The sequence below is a fragment of the Thermobia domestica genome, chromosome 7 (assembly GCF_964235325.1).
Source record: "Thermobia domestica chromosome 7, izTheDome1.hap1.1, whole genome shotgun sequence".
In the NCBI taxonomy this organism is placed as follows: domain Eukaryota; kingdom Metazoa; phylum Arthropoda; class Insecta; order Zygentoma; family Lepismatidae; genus Thermobia; species Thermobia domestica.
The window spans coordinates 238068356-238083789 of NC_137460.1; the positions used below are offsets into that span (position 1 = coordinate 238068356).

General features: G+C 36.3%; 1 protein-coding gene across 2 annotated transcripts in view; it reads right to left on the reverse strand.

The window, feature by feature from the left end:
* LOC145690780 (uncharacterized) overlaps positions 1-15434 on the reverse strand; it is an 83369-nt gene that overhangs the window by 28493 nt on the left and 39442 nt on the right. Inside the window, exon 2 of one of the 2 annotated variants that reach the window (XM_081766036.1) lies at positions 2271-12347. The exons of the other annotated variant lie outside the window; for it this stretch is intronic. Coding sequence (XP_081622162.1) covers positions 9670-12321 — 2652 coding nt within the window. The 5' untranslated portion in view covers positions 12322-12347 and the 3' untranslated portion in view covers positions 2271-9669. Of the gene's footprint in view, positions 1-2270; positions 12348-15434 lie in introns of those variants that run through there. 2 annotated transcript variants of the gene reach the window in all.

Sequence of the window (15434 nt, forward strand, 5' to 3'; positions counted from 1 at the left end):
GTTTTGGCCGCTTAAAGCGTTGGCAGGCAAGCATTTCAAAAGCGATAAAAAATATGAAAACAGTGGTGCCCGTGTCACAACCAAAATACTTTTTTGAACGTGGTATTCATACACTTTCGAAGCGTTGAATTACTTGCACTGAACGTTAGAGACTACATTGAAAAATGATATGTTTTATCTTAAATTGTTCTAACATTTACAGCACTTTAAGTTTTCAATTCAATAACTTTCGTATTTTATTTAATCAATTTCGATCAAAGGAAGTATTTCATGAAACTGAACATAAAAATCAGGTATTTTTTAAAAGATTAAATGTTTAATTCTAATTATAATTCAGGTACAAATGAGTTACATGTTTCCTACATTATCTAACAAAACAAACTTTATACCATAATGAACTAAACATATTCAATATTCTTAACGAACATACAATTTAACGATTATGCAAACATTCAAAATTTTATTCAACAGTCTTTATAGCTGTATCATCAATTTTACACTTTATGAAAATAATGTCTACGGTATATAAGTACTTAATATATTCAATATTGATGTCGTAGAAATAAACAAATCATTGTAATATTTGTTTGCTTTTACAGTACAACACAACACAACACACCTTAACAGGACCTCAATGCTCTAAATTGATATATTTCTGGAAATAATACAGAAATAAATTTTCAATAAATTACCCTAACAGTCCGAATTGTTTTGAATTTTTTCTCATATTTTTGTTTGATCAAGTTCACAGGGTGGCGCAAAATCTACCATCAAATTTAAAAGTAATTTTCTCTGCAATTAAGTTATAAAAGTTGACGAAACATTTTGCCACACCTTATGTGTACCAGGTGGTTTCTATGTTCTTCAAAAATTTGTATTGAAAGAAAGAGAAGATTGCATAAAAGGCTTAAATTTGAAAGAAAATTTAATATGAATGGCAAGTATCTAGTAGTAACTAAAATTTAGACTAAGATTTCCTATCTTTTCATTCAATAATAGTTTACAATTTAAGTTGGTGGGCAGGTTTTGTGTTGACATCAGATCAGAATCCTGCGTACTACTAACAGCGAAATGTTATCGCTAAAAATAAAATAAAAAAAATTAAAAGGCTTTTTTGAGAGAAATAAAACTTCTGGATTGAAGACGAAAGAATTTGCATTGGAATGAGAAATGGAAGAAAACTGAACAATATGTCCACAACTTCACATGCACTGGCACACAACCTACAACATACGGAAACCCCCTTGGCTGTATGGTTACCATAGATGTCTTCGATGCTGAAGCACCGGGTTCGAATCCCAGTAGAGCTCAAATAGTTCGAATTCCATATCAGGCTGTAGATACATGTTTCTCACAGCCTTAGTGCTGAAAGGAACCAAGTCCCCAACGAATCTACACCTTTCCACGAGTGCTGTACCACTGAAGAGAATGTAATATCCTGTAAGAGTCTATCAGTCAATTTAAATTACGAAATTGGCAATCGATAATAGCATACTAACTTAACGGAATTAAATGCTTTTACTTTTTAGTGTATTCTAATATAGAGGGTTAACATACAGGATTCATTCGTTTTGAAAAGGTTATATTTTCAAAAGTATTGTACGTACACACATAAAAGATATATGAAAAGAACTACAAACTCACTAAATTTGTACTGTGGCAGCACAAGTCTATCTTTCCGATCGGGTGTCACAGTGTGGGGTTGGAGGGAAAGCACGAAAAATGTTTGTGCGCGCTTGAATATGCCAAATGTTCCTGATATAGCTGTGCAACGCACTTTCAGAAGAGAGTATGGAAAAGAACCGTCTATTTTGCGGTGGACACTGGTTGCTTGAGTAAAGGGAAAAGCACCTGGCCTTCCAGATCTCCTGATTTAACACCCTGCGACTTCTTTCTGTGGAGGTGCGTTGAGGACCTTTTTACGTACCACAATCTTTAGTCGAGCTCAAAGAACGTATCAGTGCTGTAGTGCAGACAATTGACAGGACTATGCTACAAAATGTATGGAATAAGCTCGAGTATCCTCTGGACGTGTAAAACATTTATAGAGGGTGTATATACCCGGTTATTTTATTGAGTTTGTGATTCTTTTCATATATCTTCCAAGTGTGTACGTTCAATACTTTTGAAAATATAGCCCTTTCAAAATGAATGAATCATTTATGCTAGCCCTGTATAATAAACTTTGCGAAGATTTCAATGAAGCCTTCATGAGTCTCCATTGGGATTTTATTTGCTTGGAGGAAGTATCAGACAATAACAATCAAGTATATAATATAAACTTACTATTTACAGTAGTACCAAAGGTCATAAAACAAAATACAAAACATTTTAAATCATCTTATTAACCTGATTTCCATCACATTTAAAGGAGTACAAAAATAGTGAAGCAAATACGCTTATAAACAGTCAATTAGTTTGATTTTTTTTTTTTTTTTTTTAATGTTTATTTGAACTGTCACCCTAGATAATTTCCTATCTCTAAACATCAAATCTTGGTCCTGATTTTGATTTCTCTAATGGATTTCCACTGTACAAGTAGTTTAAATGATTACTTACATAGTAACATAATCGCCTGCTTGCACTTTGCCGAGAAACTTTTAATTATGGAGTTAGGATTTTTAGAAATATCTAGGATCAACTATGAGGGGCTGCTGAACCCAGGACTGCAGGCTGAATGATGAAATAGTACGTTTTTAATGAACATCTCTGTAGGCACAAATACAAATTTTCATATTAATAACGAAATTCTTATTGTGTCTTTCAGGACCCTCAGTGATCATGCGTGCCCAAACAGCGAATTTCACGGACCAGAACTGTCATCACTGTTCCACCAAAGAAAGTCACCGAAGCAAATTCAGAAGGAAATCAATGAAACATTAAGGGTCTCTTCTCCATCATATGCAGTGGAGAAGAAATGGGTGGCACAGTTTAAACGTGCCAGATGTTGCTCCACGTGCAAAAAGACCAGAAACAGTGACTGTCCCCGAAATTCTGAAAGAAATTCATTACATTACTCTTGAAAATCTTAGAATCTCCGCAAAATGTGTGACAGAGGTTGTGGACATTTCTCGGTAACGCGTAGCTAGAATAATTCATAATGACCTACGCATGCGCAAGCTCTAGGCAAAATTAGTTCCCCAAAAATCTGTCAACAGATCAAATATGAAAGACTGAGGGCATAACGGGAAGTCACCTTCCATTTTGACCGCAATGCCGATCAATATCTGTCATGAATAGTAATAATGGACGAAATATGATTCTATTATTACAATCCTCAAACGAAACTAAGTCAATGGAGTGGTGGGACTCAGGTTCCCTCACCTCAAGAAGTTCAAGAGACAGAAGTCGACTGGGAAAGTGTTTGTAACATTCTTCTGAGATACGGATGGAGTCGTACTCATAGACTACCCGTCCAAAGGTAATACATTTAATGTAGAGCATTACTCTGCATTACGCACAAAAAAAAAAAAAAAAAAAAAAAAAAAAAAAAAAGTCGCGGAAAATTTAAAAAAGGAATTTTGTTTCTTAAGGATGATGCCCCTGTCCATTGAGCACTGCAAACCCAACTGAGATTGCATGATCTAGAGTTTCAATGTCTTGATCATCCCCCTTATTCATGAGATCTAGCTCCATCAGATTATTGCTTATTCCCCCAAATCTTCACTTCGACACTTCAAAGGACGCTATTTTGGATCTGATGATGAGGTGATTAGTGCTGCGGAACAGTTTTCCGAGGAACAGTCTTCAGAATTTTTATTAACAAGTCTGCAAAATTTGAAGTATCATGCAAGGAAGTGTATTGAACTTTAAGGGATATGGAACAACTGTAAAATTTCATCATTTCACATGCACTCTTTCTGGGTTGGGCTTCGAACTTTTCACCAGCTTCTCGTATACCAGTCCAATGTTGTAACAAAACTACACACGCATTGTTAAAAATTGCTCTAATCTCTATAACACTCTACTGTCTACACTTTCAAGGCAAATAGCATCATCCATAAAAGCTATTAAATTTACCATCTTCCATTCACAACTAGCTTTAATTCTGGTGTCTATATCAATCTTTAGAAATGTTTTTCAACTCCGTGCATTGTCATATAAAGTACAAATATGAGGTCCTTTCAAAAATCTGAGTTCTAGATCTGGGAAACCGAGAATGTAAAGAATATTATTCTCTTTAAATCTAACTTTAGTATACGGAAGGAAAACAAAAATTAATATCGACATTTTCATCTCATAACATTTAATATTTTATGGCGTCATTTCTCAATATTAGGGATTACAAAGAGAAAACATCGGTTACTCCAATATCTTGCGAGTATTAAACCATTATAAGACCAAACACTTTTCTTTATTTTGAAAGCTAGTTTAAACTTTTCATAGTAGTTTGCAACTGCAAGAATGGTAAACCAGTTAACATTTCCAAAATGTATATTGTCATATGAATGTGCCATAAATGGCTTCCATATAAATGCTTTCTGATAATACAATATCTTCAAAACAATATAAAAACATTTTTTTTTTTTACAATATTTTCTGAGTACTACACGGACACAAACTATTTTGACACGAATTATTACGTCATGACTGAATGTAGCCACATATATTTATTGTTTTTCATCAAGTTGCACTACTTAATTCGACACTTTAATACAGTTCTAGCTGGTTTGGCTTTTGTGAAAGTACGCTCCTATTGCTCTATCGAATTTTACTACAAAGGGTTACGGTGCAATGGTGTCTTGAGTTGAAGAAAAACATGGAATTCGTTAAATCCTTTTACAAATTTTACAAAATACGTCAAAAAAAAAACTTTTGAAGAAAAATTAAATGACGATCGTTACCAATCACTTTAAATAAATCATAATATGCGAAATACAATGATGAAAAATTAGTGAAATAGGGGAACGTTAGAGAGTGCGTCAAATGAGTGCTTTTATTTGCCGCATAGGGTCCCCTAATTTGATACATAACTTAAAAAAAAAAAAAAAAAAAAACCTTTTATAGGAAAAAGGTTTTCATATGGGGTGTAATGTACGAAATGGCCAAAGCCATTTAACTTAGAGTTCTTGCACAGCACGATAAAACGCTTAGTGTTTATAAATCAAACAGCTAGAGATTTTTTTTTTTTTTTTAAAAAAAAAGAGTATCAGTGGACGCATAAAATGGAACGCTCTATTTGTCCCGGGATCACCCGAAAATTTCTGAAGTTACGGTGTTATTTGAAATATCACTGAAAAGATCATGAAAAAGTAAACAAATTTAGTAGGATAAAACTGTTTGTGTGGGGCACAATTTATTATGAAATTAATACAATTTAATATTTTTGTTTGACTAAGAATTCACAGTTACAGTCTGTTACAAAATAACTGCACCACCTGCTAAAATTTCAATGTTTTAGTTTCACTTTGAAAATTGTTAATTAATTTTATCTCTATAGGGGCTTAACGTATCATACAATTGTTAGCCATTGCATTTTGATGTGATTTTGTTTGTTATTGCTCATGGATTTTGTGTGCTCTTTGCTCAACAGGTGCCAGTACATTCAGTATATAAATGGCTGCCTTATGTATGCACAAGTGAATGGTTATCCGCTGATCGTTGTTCATGAAAATTTGTTCTATACGTGATCTTTTGTACTTGTGAGTTGTTGTTTATGATTTGTATATAATATTTAGTGCTTTGTGATTGTTCCTCAATAGTTAGTGTGATTACGTACTAAAAATGGGTAAAATACTGAAGACACATCCCCGCGTAAACAAAGGAAAATACTGGCGTTGTACCATACTTGCATTTCGCAACATCAAATTGCAAAACAACTTGAACTACATCACACAACAGTCGGTAGGGTTATTAAAAAGCGAACAATGTATAGTAAGTCCTCTTTGAGAGACAAATGTGGCCGAAGGCGAAAAGGAAGCCCTCAAATAGACAGAAAAATAAAGACCCTAGCTCTGATAAGCAGAACATCATCTTTACTGCAAATTGCTCAAACTCTGTCCGATGATACTGGTCTTAGTGTAACCTACGTGACTGTTGTTAGAGAGCTAAAGGAAAAGGAATTCGGAAGAAAACACCTAGAAAGAAACCGATACTTAACGTAAATCACATAAGAGCCAGGAAACTTTCTTAGTATGTACGACGCGTGGCGTGTTAAAGATTGGGGACATGTGATTTTCTTCGATGAAAAAATAATGTTGGGGTGCTTGGGAGTGACAGTGGTGTCCGAGTATGGATGAGAAGTGAGGAAGAACTAAAAGGCCACAGCACATCACCGACAGAGATGTTTGGTGAGAGTATAATTCTGTGGGTCTCTTTCACGTCGAAACATATCGGAAGACTATAAGCTTTCAACAGTCAATTAATACACAGTGTTACATGGACATTTTAAACAGTAAACTTCTAGTAACTGCAAGGGATCATTCGTCAGGCAAAAACTTAGATTGCTTCATATTTCAAGATGATAATACTCCGTGTCACAGAGTTGCTGTAGTTAATAAGTGGTTTCCAGACATGCATGTCCAAAGGTTGTTGTGGCCACCTAACTCTCCAGACGTGAATCCTATTGAAAATTTATGGCATATCATGTCCCGTAAGCTTTCAGAAAAGTGCTTCCAAGCAAGGAAGGAGCTTATTGAAGCTGTGATGCAAGTTTAGTTTCATGAGTTAGATGTATTCTTGTGCCAGTCTCTCGTACACACCATATCAAATAAGTTGGCAGCACTGAAAGTAGCACATGGGAGACATACAAAGTACTGAATAGGGTATATACGCAGATATGGCTTTTATACACTTAACTGTACTATTCAAAAAAGCTCGTATCCATTTCTTGTTCATTAATGAGATGTTAACATGCGTTCATATAAAGTGCATGGAAACCAATATCTTCATATTTTTTGTAACAATGGCTGTTTGTAGTGCATTTATTATGTAATATATTGTATTCCAATCATTTGTCTCTATATATGTAGTAGATAAAACACCAAGTGATGTATGAGAAATAATTTGAAACCACTGCAATTAATATCCTTCATACTATACATAACAATTCGCGAAATGTATCGATTTTTCTTAGGTGGTGCAGTTATTTTGTAACAGACTGTATATGGTGACTTATTTTGTAAAGGATGCCCCACATGAAAAATCTTTTCCCACAAAAGTTGTTTGTTCTTATGCCGTGCCATTTAGAGTTTTTGGATGACCAACCGGAGTTCCATAACAGAGGGTTCTGTGAGGGTAAATAGAGGGTTCCATTTCATATGCTCTCGGATATTTTCCTATTTCATTTTCTGCTTAGTTTTTTTATCTCCAGCCGCTTGTGATTCATAAGCACTGGACGTTTTATTTGACTGTACAAGAACTCTCAGTTAAATGGTGACCATTTCGTCAACACCCGGACAGCACATTGAGATTTTTTGATAGATAAATGGTACGCTCCATTTCACGGCCTCTCTTAACATTTTCGTCTCCTATTTTCATCCTCACATTTCCGATCTCATTTTTGTTGATTATATCTTGAACCGATTGTGTTTCATAAGTACTGGGTGGTTTGTCTGAAACACCGGTGTGTATATTATATATATATTTTAACGTCTTTTATGTTTATTTTTACCCTAACAATTGTTAAGATAGGGAAATGCTAAATTCACACGCAAAATAAAAGAGAAGCATTAAACTAAAAATGATTGTTAATTTTAACAAATAAGATGAATAAGTATTAAATATAGAGTTGTTTGATTAAATGAAAGTAGTAATGTGATTATAAGAATTTGAATAATAATACAGTATTATGAGAATTATAACCTAAAATCACATTTGGACAACATAAGTACTTTTACTTTGCTTTTTACGATAAATGCAACGTAAAAGTAAGTTTAATACGCATACATATATTTATAATAGCATATGTATCTTTTATACATATATTTAAACTGGTTGAATTTCGAACAGTCTCAAGTTTATTTCACGGATTTAATGTTGCTAAAACTTTGGTCAAAACTTTCTACGTTCTTAGCTCTATGTTGAAGAAGAAAGTGGCGATCAAAAGTAATGGAAGTAACAAAGGAACTAATATTTTCAGTAAGAAAGACCATTGAAGTAATGCCACGATATCATACTGTTCGCATAGTTTTCATCAGTGATTAGTGGAACGAAGTTTTGGTAAGATGCGAAATACAAGCGTACCAAAAAGTATTTATACAAAGTTTGTCCGGGAAGTAGTAGAACTGATTCCCCCCCCCCCCCCGCGAAAACGTGGTGAAGGAGGGGGATGTTATTGCGCTGGTTGGGTGGTGATGGGTCTTAGGTACCAGTCGCCAGTTATCTCCCAAGTCTTCACGGAATGCAAATCAAGTTTAAGGTGAACCCCTTTCAAGGTCTCTTGTCATCTCCACAATAAATCGTTATTTAGAAGTAGCGTTAAGCGGTGAAGTTTTGCGTCAAAGTGGGTAAAACTGCGAGTGAGATCCATGACATGATCAAGAGTGCTTATGGGAGTGATGCCATGGGTCGCTCAAGTGTTTTTGAGTGGCACAAATTGTTTCGAAAGGGAAGAGAGCAAGTTGAAGATGCACAACAGTCAGGACGCTCTTCAACGGCAAAAAGTGACGAAAACTTACTGCAAATGCGAAGTCCTTTGAACTGACCGCAGATTGAGTGTGCGGATGATATCAGAACAATTAAACTTGCCAAAAACTATTGTGAACAAATTTGTGACCGAAAACTTCGGTATGACAATACACCGAACCACACCGCCTTTGCTGTCATGGACTTCCTGACCAAACATGGCATCACACAGCTTCCCCAGCTACCCTACAGCCCAGATGTAGCAGACTTCTTCCTCTTCCCCGACTGAAAAGAATCATGAAAGGATGGTACCACGGCTCGGTCCAGGCCAGTCACGAGGAAGCTGAAGAACATTCCAGTTTCTGCGTTCCAGGTAGCCTTCAGTGATTGGCAGTCACTGGAAACGCTGTATTGATGCAGAAGGGGTATATTTTGAAAACTATTACGTCGATGTGTCAAAATTGTGTATATTTTTTTTAAAATTCAGTCCTACTACTTTCCAGACAAACTCTGTAGTGTCTTTATTAGAGAGTGTCTTCTAATTACGTTATCTAAGGTATGGAAATTCCACAGAATCAGCTTGTTTATTCAATCTTCCACCACGGAAAGGTCAAAACTTCAATGTACTAACCACTCCAGAAAATTCAAAAGAACAAGTATTGAATCCAGTCATTTTTTGTTCATGTATTTCATGCAACAAGGTATTAGAACGCTTTTGTAACAAAAACATGTGCTCCAATTCAGAGCTTCAGCGTAACTACAAGTTTTAAAAATGGATTACACAGCATCACTCACACACAGAACTCCAACTAGAACGCCCATTCACGATGATTTTACTAACACATGGCAACAAAAGCATTAGTATGTGTAAAGTTTGTCAAACACTTTAAAGAATGAACTATAGTAACTTCCTCGTCACATCTGTCAAACAATATCCAGGAATAGAATATAATATTAAAAACTCAAATTTTCTCGTAGCCGATTCTAAACTGCATACGCTTCATACAATGTTTCGTAACGAGAAAATATTTATCAGCTGAGAACTGAATCGAAAACTATTTTTAAGCAACGTAGTAATGGAACAATTACGTAATATGAGACAACTTATTTCTCATCCTTAATACGTTTTCTTACGTTGACAGGCCCCGACTTGCTTCCTAACGCACGCAAGCGATGCTGACGAGACCTAAAGTGTCTCCGAAAGTGATCTTTCCTATAGAAGTTGTAGCCGCACAACATACACAAAAACCTCCGTTCAGCACTATGTACGAGAGAATGCTTTCGCAAATTCTTCTTCTGCGTAAATATTTTACCGCAATCAGGACATGGGTAATCCTTCGGTAGTTCATGTACCTTTTCATGTTGAATTAAAGAGCTTTTCAGAATAAATGGTTTCTGGCATATGCTGCACTTGTAAAAATAGTCATTGTGAACCTTTGCTTTATGAGTGGTTAAGCTGAGATGTGTAGAAAATGCTTCACCACAATAATCACAGCGATACTTCTTTTCAGCGTCTAACCGTTGCTGATTGAACGAAGAATTCAGAGCTCCAGTATGACTCTTGTAATGTTCTTGCAGCTCAGTGATATTAAGGAAGACCTTATGGCATTCTGGGCATATATGATTGTTCCAAAAGTGTATTTGCACATGCTTCTTAAGTAAATAATTCTCTGAAAATCCCATACCACAAACTTGGCACGTGAATGGTTTCAGTTTCGTATGTGTTAGCATGTGACGATTTATACGGTAGTTGTCACGAAAAGTCTTATTACAGATGTTACAAGTAAGCATACGAGTCGTACGAGAATGACTTCTCACATGGGACTGCAGTCCGGATTTAAACATAAATTCTTTCGGGCATAGTTCACATTGAAACTTCGTCGTACTACATTGGAACTCTCTGTGAGTTCGCATATGACTAAGATAGCCAGCTTTGTGAGTAAATTTTTTGTCACATTTCTTACAGTTTAAGTCCCCTGAGATGTTTAGATATGGCAAATCACTAAAAAGTTTGCTGTCCAAATTATTTTCTTTATTGTTCGTTTCATTAGAACTAATAGAAAGGTTATCCAATAAATCTTCTAATTCTTTGACTTCAACCGCAGGCATTTTCGAAACTGGCATTCTTCTATTACTACCTACATGTTTTCGTTTTAGAAGGTGGCTTTTCAGTTCTGTTTCTGAATTAAATTTCTTTTTACAGGTACCACACTTAAGACAACTTGACTCACTCCGATAAGATTTATCAGAATTCTTTGTGTTCAATGTCTTGCTTTCAAGTTTCAAACGGAAATCATTATGTTTACGCGACCTTTTATGCAGTTCTACTCGCGATGTATTATTGTTTAACAACTTATTATCTTTTGAACGCTCCTGACTTGACACAGCACTATTTGAACAAACTCCGTTTACAAAGTGATTCCAAAATCTAGATTTATACAAAAACCTTTCACCGCACTTTTCGCATTTGAGTTCACATTTCACATTATTCACTGATTTGCTGTCCGATAGAATATCACTGTCCTCGGTATTGAAAGCAAGTGCTGTCGTTTTCAATACATTGTCCAAATCTACTAGCTTCCATAAAGGCTCGTTTCCGTCTGAAGAAACTTTCATCGTATTTTGAATGTTGAATTCTTCATTCTTTACACGCACACTTAACTTCGGGCTACGCGCTTTACTTGATGAAGCTTCAAACGAAACACTAGAAAATTCCTGTTTTATCTTGAACTCTCTTCCTTTTGATTCCCTGGTGTGTTCCGTTAGTCCTTGATAGATATCAACTTGTGAAGTTTCACTATGAACGTCCTGAGCTTGCACTCTTGATTTAGCTTTAATATTCTCCAGAGATGATCCTCCCTTCATGGATAACCGTACGGATCGTTTTTTTACGTCATTACCATTAGAAATCCTCTTCAGTTTTTGGTCTGCAGAAGAGTTACTAAGATGTACAACAGGCACACTACTCCTCGGTTTTACGTAATTTCTGATGTGACGTGCTCTACTGGTGTTCTTGTAGCAATAAGGTTTTGAGTTCGATATTCGATACAACTTCTTATGTAGTTGTTCATTATCTGCTTTCTTTCTTCTATAGATCGCTACAGAATAAGACTCCAATTTACCCTTGTAGTTCTCAACTATAAAACCCTTAAAGCGAATAACTTTACTAGCGGCTCTTTTCGGACGCCGCACGCAACTTTTGTTTACACTGACTTGACACCGCACGCTACTCTTGTTGGTATTGACTTTACGCCGCATGCTGCCTTTGTTTACATTGACTTGACGCTGCAGGTTACTTTTGTTTATACTGACTTTATGCCGTATGCTAGTTTTGTTTACACTGACTTTATGCTGCATGTTACTTTTGTTTATACCGACTTGACGCTGCATGCTACTTTTGTTTACACTGACTTGACGCCGAATGATACTGTTGTTTACACTGACTTGACGCCGCGTTTGCGTTTCTGATTTTTTAATTTGATTTTTCTTCTGTAGTATTCTAGCAGAACGTTTCGGTGAATCTTCAACCCTCGTCTTCAATGGCTCCTTCCAAGGTTTCAATTCTCGACTGTTATTGACTTCTGTATATGTTTCTCGCGACTTCAGTCGTTTGATTCTCCGCATGCTACTGTTTGGAGACTCAGCAAGGGAACGTTTTTTACGACTTACACTGTCATCTTTTTTACTGGATTGTCTTTGGATTCTTACGGATCGTCTGGCTCTTTCACCAGATTTGCGAGTTCCTTTAGCGTCCATATTTACTCAATAAGTTCTTGATGTGCCTGTAAATAAAAATATGAGTCTTAAAAATGTTATACTTAGCCCAACTTTTTTTTCTTTTGAAAAATCAACATAAAAGTGGGGTACAAAAAAATACTTAAAAGTTTGCACCAGGCGACATTACTGTTTCTCGTTCATATACTATAAACACGCTATATTGAAAAATGTTTTGCATAAAATAAAAAAAATAAAAAAATAAAAAAGAATAAAACCTACTATATAACGAAAAAAATCAAGAAGAGGTGTATTGGGAAAGTCTTTTTTCTCTTTACAGGGGAAAGGAGCATTCCTAGAATCTTAACTGTATTCGCTGAAAACTTAGCCCTTAAATACACGAGCGAGAGATTATGCATCCCACTTGTTACGCTGTTGATTGATTTGTTAGCTATTGATTGATTGATGTTAATGGAGACGTCATCAGAATCGAGGCTATTTGTCCCACATTGAAAAACTTTACAAATTTTCTTTGCGGAAATATGGTTGAGTGGATATTACTCCAGCGCATATGTTGGAGGGTTAAAGAACTAAAGGATTGAATTCTGCTCGCAAACCATAAATCCAGCATATGCCTAATGAAAATAACACGAAAAGTTAACCGAAGTTTATACAAATCGAGAAACAAATATTCTGGCGAAAAAAATAGTAGCGAAAGTGGAATAAGAAATCAAACCTTGTGTTATATCTCGACAATAAAAAGCACAGAGGAAGATGATTACTGTACATAATATTATCGACACCACATGTTCATCTGTACATAGGTTGTCCTAGTGACAGAGAATGAAGATGATAACCGATTAGAAAACTCAAGAGCAGACATGATAAACCATATACATTAAGCTCCGAAAATTCAACAGGCCTAGCATCTTGTCCTATCTCAAGTCCTGCTTTGATATGGGTGTCTTATAACAGTGCTACTCGATTTCAGAAAATAAGGAACAAGAGCTGCTGTCAAAGTATACGGAAAAACACAGTTCTGAAACCAGTAATCAGCAGGACTGCACGGGCCCACATGCCACGGAAGATTCAAGAGTGGCTTCAAAGAGTTGTAACTGATTTCATTCCTCTTGATGATTGGCCTTCTATCAGACATGATCTCAATCCACCAAACTACATAACGGACAATGCTTGGGGAAATGGCTTATTCGAAGTGACAATGAAACATTGCCAACCTTGAGTGATCACTGACTCCAAAGGTAGCGCGTATTGTTAGAGATCCTGCAAGCTGATTTTGACGATCAGGTGATAAAAAACTGGCACCACATTTGAACAAAAAGTTTTTAACTTTGCAAATTAAACTTTCTATGAATTTTACGCTTCCAGTCACCTCTTATGCAACTCTAACAAAAATTTTGAAGCTCGCAAAGTTCTTTAATATTTTCGGATTGAGAAAGATGTTTTCTTTCTTTCTTTTTGAAACTTTATATACTTTGAGCACAATACGAAAGTTATTTCTATATTACACTACTTTGTGAAAATTTTATCAAGGAGATATCGGATTGAAATGAAATTTATACCATAGAGTATTTACATGACAATACACGAATGATCAAAATTTCAGATCTGCACGCATTATATAACCCTGAGAATTCAGTATAGTGTAAAGCACACACGTGCTGTAATCAGAGCATCTACAGATATATATATCATAAATAGATACACTGCAATATAATGAAATCTAATGATTTGAAAGACAAAAATGGTTGTAATTTATTATTCTAGCTGTAGACAGTGTAAAAATTCCACAAGAGGAACAACGATGCAGTGACCCAAACGAGAGGGGTGACTTTAAATGTAGTTGAATAGTGGGAAAATGCTACTCAGTGCAAGCCAAAGGCATACTTCACGAAACCTTCAGATTTAATTCCCCACTATCAATTGGGTTAGTACCCCTTTAAAAGGAATCAAAAAGAGAGTGAGTCCATGTTCTAGCCAACCAGGTTCAATGCAACGCCAGTTGAGGACTACCAAAAGTTGTGACTCAAAATCCCAGTGCAAAGTTCCAGACGTAGCAGAACACCTGAAGGTCTGTATCAACTGGACTATCACGGGGGAGCTGCAAGACGATCCTGGCTTACTAGCGCCAATATTGCTAAGCGGAAACAATGAACAACAAAAATGGTGCGGCACGTTAGATTTTGGAGCCAGGCAACTTTTTCTGATGAGTACATATTTCCCAATTTTCATTTAGCAGATGCACATGGGTTTGGAGACGAGCTCTTCCGCAATTCTACTTGGACCGTGCACAACCAACGGTCAAACACGGAGAGGGTTTTCATTAATAATGTGGGGAGCTATTTGGGGATCTAGACAGTCCGAAAAGCTGGAAAGTGTTGGAACATCAATAGCGCTGGATACATTGACATTTTGCACGGATACAGATATCTGCCACTGTATTACTTTCAAAAACAACAATTCTGTTTATGGTAGATGGCTTCCCTTATCACACTAATACTACCAAAACCACCCACACCTGGCAAACACAAAATGGTATTAAAAATAGCATGGGTCAGTCAGCCCCTGGATTTGAACATGTTTGAGTTATTCCAAATCGTGCCATCAGAAGGCATCCCCACAAATTCCCTTTTCATAAGAAAAGTATCCAATATGTGTGTATGAAAAATGGACCCCCCCGGTCAAAATCACGTAACTCATTAGTACACATCATAGCATGGAATCAGAGAGATCCTGGATATGTTCCTGAGATATCTTCCACGCAGTTCGCATGCGAGTCTACAATGCAACAACACTAATTGCTGAAAGCCCATGATAATAAGGTCGCGGACCAACCATATCCAACATATGTTCGATGGGCGACATGTAAGGCGAACGCACAGGCCCGGGAAACAGTGAGTCCGTTGTTCTTCAAAGAAGTCCCGCACATTCCTCGCCACATATGGCCGGGCATTGTCCTGCACAAACATGGTATGTGGAGTTGCCTGAAACAGGAGCAGTGACAGATTCTAAATCCTCCCTGATGTAGCGGTTGATGTTCAGAATACCCACAATACCAAGCATGTTGTTGTCAATAACACACTAAACCATCCCACTTGTACTTGTTCGCTATTTCGTTCAACAATGCAGGTTGGTAT